General features: G+C 34.9%; 1 protein-coding gene and 1 pseudogene across 7 annotated transcripts in view; both read right to left on the reverse strand.

Annotated features, from left to right (window-relative positions):
* Positions 1–1486: 1486 nt before the first annotated feature.
* On the reverse strand, positions 1487–2192 carry LOC102830092 (annotated as a pseudogene).
* The window catches only part of CSNK1A1 (casein kinase 1, alpha 1), a 50599-nt gene continuing 42340 nt past the window's right edge, over positions 2162–10420 (reverse strand). The window contains exons 10-11 of one of the 7 annotated variants that reach the window (XM_006863861.1): positions 9809–9921; positions 2162–2881 (exon numbers count right to left, since the gene is read on the reverse strand). In XM_006863861.1, coding sequence (XP_006863923.1) covers positions 2874–2881; positions 9809–9921 — 121 coding nt within the window. In that variant the 3' untranslated portion in view covers positions 2162–2873. Of the gene's footprint in view, positions 2882–8018; positions 8054–9767; positions 9922–10420 lie in introns of those variants that run through there. The other 6 variants (XM_006863866.1, XM_006863865.1, XM_006863864.1 and 3 more) reach the window with 6 other exon arrangements.

The raw sequence follows: 10420 nt of genomic DNA on the forward strand, positions 1-10420 counted from the left end.
GTTCACATACACCAAGAGCTGATAAAAAATGTCTAGGACACTTTTTCTCAGCATTTTCACCTTCCATTCTATTCAAGAGTTATAAGAACTGATTCTTGATAGCTCAGAAAATTTTTGACACAGACTAGCTCAGTGGTCTGAGTTCTAAAATTCCTTGGCTATTTTTTTTAAATGGACTTCAGCTTTTAAGTATTATTGTATGCTCTACCTGAAATATTTAACAATATTGCAAGGACTTATAGGGGGAAAATCTCAAGAAAAATATTTGTTGATGGAAAAATAATAGTAAAACAAACCTCCAAAAATATATAATAGGCCATAGAGCATAAGCACAACCATATGGGAGGAGACACCAGCCTCTCCCTTCATATATATTCTTTTTTATTTCTTATTAGACCTTCCCAAAACAGAGACATTCAACAGTAGTTAGAATGGCCACTTCCCAACATTTAAAAAAACCACAGCCCCCAATGGGTGAACAACGTAAAGAGTAGTAACCTAGAGTTCAGCTGAGTAAGCCACTGTGCAGCCTTAGTGATGAGGTCTTCCAATTTCAGAGTGATGTGTCTTCAACTTGTATCATCATTTTAGTGGGAAAAACAATTAAAATCTGGTGAAATGAAACTCATTTCCATACAGGATTAATCACAGCATTCACTGAACTTCACATTCTTCTTTTGTGAACTGTGAAGAAAATGAATGGTAGCTAGAAGATCAATGGGACTCCAGCTCCAGCTGCAGATGGAGTGACAACAGACCAGGACAAAGCACCTATATTTTGATTTACAAAGCTAACAGCAGTTTTAAATCTGCAACTTAATTACAGACCAACTACACCACAACCTTTTCAAATGGCAAAAATACAAAAAAGTGTTACAAAAATATTTCAGAAAAAGTGCATAGTCTAAGTGCATAGTAAATAAAAGCACTGAAAAATATTTTGCTAGAGGGAGTTCAGCTTGGAAAAAGATTATTACCAAAGCTAAACCTTTTTATTTTACACAAACTATACTCAAAAATAGCTTTATGAGACTGATTTCTGGCTAAAAGTATCAAAGGGTTTATTAGTCAAGAAACAAACAACTGACAAAGGTGAATAGAAAACAAAGAAGCTGCCTACCCCCAAAAGGTCATACTCATTAAAATTTCTGCAGTATTATGGTATTAATATATCCCTTAATTGCAAATATGGTAATCATGGAATTAATTATTGCTAAAGTATTTTGCAAACGAAATTAAAAAACAACAACAAAAAAACAAAAAACACGCACACACAAACAAATCAAACCTGACGCAATCTGACCAAACAATATCAATTTACAGTTTCAATGTTATTGTACAAAATACCCACATTTACACAATAGGCTCCCGGCTGCTTTTCACACAAATGTTCTTTTAATTTATTCTGACATGCTACAAATGAATAAATTACACTATTTAAAGAATTATCATCAATAAGTTTTCATTCTCTTGGATCAGAGAAAGATCAAGAGGAAGCCCACGCAGAGATAACCTACAGAAGTGGGTGGGAGGGAGGGACAGCTCTCAAAGAATAAGAGTCAATCATTAGAGCCATTTCACAAAGATTTTAAAGGAAAACTTCCTTTTGTAGTTAAACCCTTTAACGCTTTTATTTTTATTAAAATCAGTCCAGCTGTTAAGTCAGAGGCAGCAGGAGTGACAATACCAAGTCCTGGCAGTTGCAGTATTAGGTATTGTGGCTGCAAGTCATTAAAAAAAGAAAAATGAAAGAATGCCTTTCCCCCTTCAGACCAAAAAACAAACTAACAAACAAAACCCCCCTCACACACAATTTAAAAAAAAAAAAAAAATTTTTTTTTTTTTTTTTGGGAGGAATTGTTAACACTAAATCTAGAATGATTTGCAAAGGAATATACTTAAATGGCTTAAAGTAGTCTATTAAAAAATTGGGGAGATTCTGATTTCATAGTGTGTTAGCAAGGCATTTTTTTTTGCTTAAAAAAACAACAAGAACAAAAAAAAAACCTCATTTCCTTACAGAAACATTTTTTAGTTTTTAATGACCTTGTAAACAAAAAAGCTCCCATTTCAAAATAAAAACGAAATCCCAGATCATATAGATGTTTACAGTGATTACATTTATCTAAGCAACATACATACATGTTCAGAAATATGGTTGTGTTTTTTTTTTCCTTTAATGCCAAGAACATTATAGAGTTAATGCAGAGTCCTAAAGATAATCTAGTAGTCGCTAAGTTTTTCGTAAGTCTTCATTTTAGATGCTGTTATTCTAGCACAGGTAAGCAGGCAGAGTCTCTCATATGCTCAAACACTGGAATCTTTGGTTGCTACCATATCAGCTGGCTTGCAAACAAGAAGCCAACCATTTTGAGAATGTTTTAAGTGAACAACTTGCAAACCCCGGGGATGGAAAAACCCCAAGAATGCACAATTGTGAGCATTTACAACCATCACAACCGTGGCTGAAGACTGTTCATGCCGTTCTTCTGAAATGACATTTCAAAGCAGTATAGTTCGAAATAAAAGGTTTTAACCAAAAAATTAAAAAATTGGCATATGCACAATTTCTCCACCAATTTGTGTGTCAACCATTTAGTTAACTTTTCCACTTGAAAAAAATGCAATAAAAAACTGGACACCATGTTTCACTATCTCAGTTAATATTCACAATGACAGCGGCTACAACTCAGGATACAGCATCCACAGTGCTGCCCAGAGCCAGTTTATACTGAAATTAAGTTCTTTACACCAAGTAAATGGTTGTCCACAACCACTGGCTAGTGTACATATGAACTAAAATTTCTAGATTTGGGGAGAAACAAACGCTGCTCCGATCATCTGCTCTGCTTCTTCTGTTCTTCAATTCATGCTTAGAAACCTAACAAAAAACAAGCAGAAAAATGGATGTTAAAACACTGGAAACTAGGCTCAAAGTAGAAAATGTGAGTTGCACTAGATCAATAATGAAGATAATGAGTCATTTCTTTCTCATCTATGTGAAGATCATTAGTGCAAGTGTTTAAAAGAAAACCAAGTTTTCGGTTTCACATGACTTAGGTAGGCGTGATTTTACAGTAAGTTAAAGTAAATAGTACAACAGTAAGCTAAAGCTTCCCAGTTAGCATATAATTCTCAAGTTATAGAATTATTGATAATTCAAATAAGCCTCTTATGTTACACTTCTCTATTTTCTAGCACCTAAAATGTATTGTTGTGTTCAAACGTTTGTCAAATGAACGATGAAAACTAGACTGCTTTACTTTAATAACTTTGGTGTACACATTTCTGATATAAGGAATGCTGATTAATAATAAATGTATTCAATTACAAATATGAATCCTATGATTTCTACAGAAATCTTAGATCTTTAAAAACGCTTCACTTATATCAAGTCATTAAATATGCTAAGGTTTATTATGAATTTAAAAAATGTAAACACAAGTGATGCTTTTCTGGCTGAATTTTTACATTCTTCAAGTTTTCCCTTCTTGCCAACATACACTTAGCCCTCCTCTCCACTGCCCCTAAAAACCCTAGGAATTCTACATAAGCACTGGACTGCTAATCACAAGGTCAGTGATTCAAACCCACCAGTTGCTCTTTGAAAACTCTATCAAGGGTTGCTATGAGTCAGAACCAACTCAATAGCACTTTACAAGGGCAAAAAGGAAATGCCTGTATCTCAGTAACATGAAAACCCTACAACCACCTTCTGTGGCCACGCACAGCTACTCTCTTAAGAGGCACCAATATCTTCGTCTACCCTGTCATATCGTTATAGACCACTTCATACTTGCCCACTAGAATTCTTTGTATTTTTAAGCACGATCTATGGTGTTCTATCAGTAACTACCCCTATATTCTTTTACTTCTCAACCATTTGTTAGCTTACCTATTATCACATTTATAGATTAAAAAAACCAGATTTTTTTCCTTTTTATGCATGTAAACCATTGTTTTATAACAGAAAGTGAAAACATTTATATACTATTTTTGGTAATAATCTCATTAACTAGGATTTTCATTTCATGGCAAAAAATCATCTTCATCCATTTAAAAAAACATATGGTATAAGCTCTGAGGAGAAAGGTATGAATGTTGTATATCTTTGTGTCCCCATAACTAAGTTCCTAAGATGCCAAAAGTGAAAAATAATGACTTTCTGAGAATATATTTCTTCACCATGGGGAGTATTTTATGTGTACTTTAGTTAAATTATGACCATACTCTGACCAAATCCCATCTTTAGAATACAGAATATTTAAAAGTAGGCTAAAAAACTACAGATGAGCTAAAAGGAAAAAAAAAAAACACCTTACTCCAGGCAGCCTTTGGTTTCAAGTCCTGCAATTGTACTTAGAATGTTTTCACAAATACTAAAATTACTTCATTTTCTTTGCAAGTGGAATTACATTATTTTGAGTAGATTATTATGATGAATAAAATAAACGGCTTAAAAATGGAAAACTACTGTCATTAACAAGCTAACTATTTACATTGTCAATCAATATATTAGGAAACTGTATTTAAGAGGGAAGCTCTAGATAAGAAAGAACTTTGTCTTCATCTTTTAATATTATATTTGAAGAATTGCTGGGTCAATTAATGATGATAATCATCTAGGGATGGCTAGTGGCTAGCTTAACCAATATTCTTGGTAGACTGTAGCAGTCAAATCCAGATTTAACTCTTCGGATGGGTTGATGGTAGGATACTCCACCCAGGATCAATGCTTCTCCAGTGAATTGTTGTAAGTTGTAACTGAAGCTTGTTTAGAAAAACCCTCAATATGAATATTCAGCAGGCATTCAATCTTCAAGTACTAAGCATTCTTTTCCCCCATATGCATTTGTCCTTGGTTTTTATTTTTAAGTTTAAATGATGTTTCCTGGCTTCTAAAAATTCAACAACCCATCTTCATTGAAGTATCGGCCAATATATGAGCTACACCACTTTCTTCCTAAAAAAAAGAGAAGAAAATAGGAGTTAAAACAGGGTGGAAAACTTAATGTGATATTCAGATGTTAATAGCTATATTAAGTTTCTTTTTAAATAAAAACAAAAACAAAACCCCAAAACCAAATAACTGGGAAAACCGCTGTTTTAACAAGCCAGGAATACACATCTATTCTTATTTGTGAATTAACTTCACATGCACCAAAAATGAGCTGAAATGGGAATCTAAGTTGGTGAAATTGAGGAGCCTTGGTGGTGCAGGGGTTAAGTAGTCAGCAGTGGGCCAAAAGGTCAATGGGCGGAACCCACCAGCTATTGTTCAGGAGAAAGGGGAGGCTTCTGTCAAGATTTACAGCCTTGGAAACCTGTGGCACAGTCTACTCTGTCCTAGGAATTAGAATCAATTTGGTGGCAATGGGTACATGGTATAATACACATACAACTTTGTAAGGCATTGTGAGCATAGCATTCATATTCACTAGGAATTGCTATTCGTATTGAACAAATTTTTCCTGTTAACATATTTGTGTGTGTTTTTGGTCCCAGAGAAATCAAGTTTAGATCATTTTTAATCAGAGATTGGCAGTATGTAACATTATAGAGAGAAAACAAAAAGTTTACAGCTCTGCCTTCTTCACAGAAACAAAAAAGGTATTATATGGATTTGGGGCAAGTTTAAAAAAACAAGATTTTTTTTTTTTTTCCCACAACAAATAAGGTAAATGATGATTTAAGTATAATAAATACGTATCCCTCCTAAAGTACATTAAGAAGAGAGAGAAACGATCTGAAATTATTTTGGCTTCTCCATTACAGATTTCTGAGGTTGCTGGGTTGTGAAATACCTGTTACAATTGATTCCTTCCCCAACTGGTAGATGCTCACCATTATACACCACTGAATCACAGCAACACTACTCCTTCAAGCACTTCTGACTGCTGTGGTGTCACCCAGAAATCTTGTTAAGCTGATCATTTTGATAGGTCCAACAACCCTTGGAGGTTAAGAGCTTCATTCAGATCACAAGCCAACTCTTGCACTTTTATCTTCATTTCCCGCCGAATTATTTAACTCTCTTCTATTACTTTTTTTGTCCACAGTGGAAAAAGCTGACAACTGGAGATTGCAGCAAGCCAATGCAGCTGTTGGCACTTCTTCAGATTGAGTGTATTCAGAGCAATTAAGTCTCTCTGGTATTTCAAGGTCTTCCCCTGTGATTTGGGCTGCGTTGCTGAGTGATCAGCCTCGTTCCTATCAGCAATTGGTGAAGTCAAAGAAAGTTAAACTAGACACAAATGGCAGGTGAAGTCCAGTAACTACTGGTAGGCAATTAAAGGAAGACCATGGACATGTTAGGTTAATGTAATGGAAAAGTATTTCTAACCTCTTTAGAATGTCCACACTTTGGACATGGATCTGTATTATTATGCTAAAACTGCTCTTAGTATAAATGGTTAATACAGTGAAAAGATGGATTAAAATGATAAAAGAGAGTAACAGAATTATGTCAGGATCTACTACTTTAGGTGCTGAAATTTTCCCTAACCTACTGCACTCAAATAAGGAGCTCTGGTAGCATTGTGGTTATGAACTGGGCTGCAAATCTCAAGGTCAGAAGTTTGAAACTACCAGCTGCTCTGTAGGAGAAAGATGAGGCTTTCTGCTCCGGTAAAGATTTGTAGCTTCGGAAACACTGTTCAGGGTCGCTATGGGTTGGAACCGACGTGACGGCACTTAACAACAACTGCCCTCAAATAAAACAGTAAACTTAACTGGATTTTAATCTAAGGAATATTTTCTCCTTTCTTTACTAGCTAGGTCTTGAGAAACACTTTTGTAGAAAACACGTATTTTAAGAGAAAGGGATTTAAAAGTATGTTAAGATGTGAATCTTACATTTTTTCTCTCTGGACATTAATGAAAACTAAAATAATACTCCTCCTGTGGTACGTGGACACTAAAAAAAACTAGTACAACTCATACTAGGCATTAGAGATAGCCACCTTCTTCTCCCCTCCAACTCCCCTTTTGTCTTTTGATGGGAACTGGAATGGAGTGATTGAAAAGATCTCAAGAAAAGTAATCAGGACAGATGTCTGCCTGCTATATATAATAAGCCTATGTTAACTGAGTAAGTCAGACTACATAAAGAGTCTTTGAACATTCTTAGCAAATTGCTAATAACTTATTAGAGAGACATTAGATGAAGATTTAAAAAAAACACAACACTATACAAAACACATGTTGGGGATTTTTCCAGAAATAGTCTTTGCAATATAGAGACTTACTTGCTAAAGGTTAGTTTATGAAATTTCCCTGATGTGTAAATCTCTGAAAGTACAATTCTATTAGGAACAAATGACATAATGTATAAAAAGCTGTTTTAATTAGAAAATTTTGCTATGGTGTTTTCATCACCACTGAGCTCTTTCGTTAAACAAAAGACAAATTGCAGTGGACCCTAAAAGCTATGATTTTTATTAACAGAATCAGTAATAATCTTGAACAGTTATGAAATTTCCTAGGAGACTTCTTAAGGAACAGGATGTTGGGTGAGGTTCTTCATGCTTACCTCACGCCACCCTCAGATCTGGTATATATATACAGGGAGTTTCACGTGAAATTAGTTTTGAGTACTGGGTTCTACATCGAAAACAATATGGGTGTTTTCAAGAAGTCAAAAAAACAAAAAGCAAACACCATTTTTTTGTATTCTGGAGGTGGCATCTTTTTGAAGCAAGCAAAATTTTGAGTTTTACAAAAAGAACAACTTCTCAGAACTGCAAGGTTGGCAGTTTAAACTCACCTGGTGCTTAGAAGGAGAAAGATGAGGATTTCTACTCCCATTAAGATTTATAGCCTCAGAAACTATGCAGGGTCACTATGAGTCAGAATCAATGCCAGTGGGTTTGCTTTTGGTTTTATTATGTAATTATTTGTATAACCACTATGCCTAAAATGCTATGAAATCTCTGTAAGCCTGAAAGTTACTTTAATGAAAAATAGCTACAATACAAACTAAGGATTAAATTAAGTTTAATTTTTTCCAAGGCAACATACTAACTCAGTGGGTCCAACTTCTCATCTTTAAGACCTGGATAAGGCAGGACAAAAATTCTGCTTATTTATTGAGTAAAAGACACACAGTAAACTAACAATGGAACTAGTTTACAATAAGGTAATTCTTTCTGAAGGCTGCTGAATGCCTGAAGCGAAATGTTCTAGGTCAGATGAGACTTGAATCTAATTTCAGTTATAGAAACTTTTAACTAGTGATCATCCTATTATCCCAGCTAGCTTTTTAGCAAAAACTGATTTTATGAGAAAAAGCAAACACCCTGCATGTGTCATATGTAACAAGTCCTCAGTTTAGAGACTTTTACTTGGCCGTATCTAAATGATAGGAACATTTTTTTGAATGACACTAGCCACCTAAATCATTAGTAACTTCTTGATACTATGATTAGTCATACAGTGATTAAAAGACTCAAAGGAGAGCAATTAAGTCTTATTTGATATGCAAAGATCCTGAGCTTAAATTTCATTCCCACTACATCAAACCTTAAACTCTGAATGTTTCCCAAGTACAGGAAGCATTTTAACCTCATACCTAACAGATGAGCTGCTGGGATGAGGATGACATCAGTTAATCATGAAAAGCATCTTCAGATTAAAATACATGTGTGTTTTTTTTTTGTTTAAAAATAACACTAATAATACACACCAAAAGTTAACCTATGGTGGGAAGTTCAGACTAGAGCAGACATTCAGAAATAAAAAACAAAAGCCAAACCTTACCTGCCTACCATGTCCAGGAAGTAGGCAAGTATCATGAGGCAAGCCCCAGAAAAGGGGAAATGACAGACAAACAAAAACATGAAAGTAGGAGTGGAACTGTGTGGCAACAGTGTCAAGAAATGGAACTGTGCCCTAACAGTTCTACTTCTCAGTAGCACTAAGAATATCAGAGACTGCTAGAAAGGAAAGAGACTTGCAGTTTAATGGCATTTGCCCCAGGTATCTTCAATTTGCAAGGCCTAACCAAAGATTTCAATTCCACATTAGATTCCTAGAGCCTGAATATTTCCAAAATTTAAGAGCCAAAATAGGAACCATTTTGAAATTAACACATGTACTAGAATGGCAACTAAATCAGAGATTTTGTGACCAGGAAAGACATGTTCAGCTTTTCAGTTATTTGAGTATTTAAGCGAGGAACTGAGATGTTTTCCAACTGAGAAGACAGACACTTTGGGACAATGCCAGACTCACCTCTTGAAATTATATCATATTTACTAATTTCTATTTTAAAGGCTATAAGCACTGTTAACATGCAAGAAAAAAGAAGTCTTAAACACTGTTAGTTATAAAAATCAAATACCATGGCTAACCAGATTCATTACTTAAGTCAACAAGTGTTAGGTCTAGGATTTTGGATTGATTGATTATACCATATTCCCAACACCAAATATTTATTTTGGAAAGGGGTTAATGAATGAGTAAAAAAGATGCAGTTGTTAAAAATGACCCAAAATCCCAAGAGAAATGATACAATATACACACATATATGTATATATAAATACATATATATATGAACAAGGACATTTGGGTTTAAAGTTAGTAGTCAAATTTTCCAAGGACGTCTTTTTTTTTTTTTAAAAAAAAAAAAAAAAAAAAAACAAAAACCAGAGCCAAATTTTTTGGTGTATTTTAAAACCACCTCCTTGATCTAACACTGTTAGAAATGAATAAATTACCCAATTTTTGGTTCAATTTTTTTCCCTGTAACGTCACTTGGTTCTTGGCTACTAACCTTTCATGTTACTCTTGGTTTTGTCAGTTTGCTTGCCTGTGGGGGTTTGGGCCTGCTGACCCTGCCCACTGGAAGAGGCTGCCTGCTGTGCTGCTTTCTGCTTTAACATTGTCCAATCAAATGTGTAGTCATATTGGTGGTTCAGGGTCCTGGAAAACAGGAAATAGATTATGTTCATCTTTAATAAGAGTCTAGTTAAGTACCCTAACTCAACTTTCAAGACAGTGAGGGGCATTTCTTTGGAAAATATTTTCTCTATGTGTTGCAACTTCAGATTTCCCTCCTACAAATGAGAAGTCTTTATTTATTTATTATTTTTTGTTAATTGTTCAACAAAATAATTCCATCACTCTGCTCGGGCTTACTCGCTAAGAATAAATCCTCTCGCTTTTCAAAAAGAAAAAACTGCCTTTAAATGTTAAAAGGAGAAGGGAAGAGGGAATGATAAAGAAAAGTGCTCTGTAGCTAAGCTGAAGACTTCCAAGAATTAATATTCACTAAGGTCAGCGGTTCGAAACTACCAGCCGCTCCGCGGGAGAAAGATGAGGCTTTCTACTCCCGTAAAGATTTACACCCTCGGAAACCCTGTACAGCAGGGTCGCTATGGGTTGGACCCGACTCCTCGGCACATAACAACAACAACATCTG

This window comes from Chrysochloris asiatica, unplaced genomic scaffold, assembly GCF_000296735.1.
Source record: "Chrysochloris asiatica unplaced genomic scaffold, ChrAsi1.0 scaffold00057, whole genome shotgun sequence".
NCBI classification, from domain to species: Eukaryota; Metazoa; Chordata; class Mammalia; order Afrosoricida; family Chrysochloridae; genus Chrysochloris; species Chrysochloris asiatica.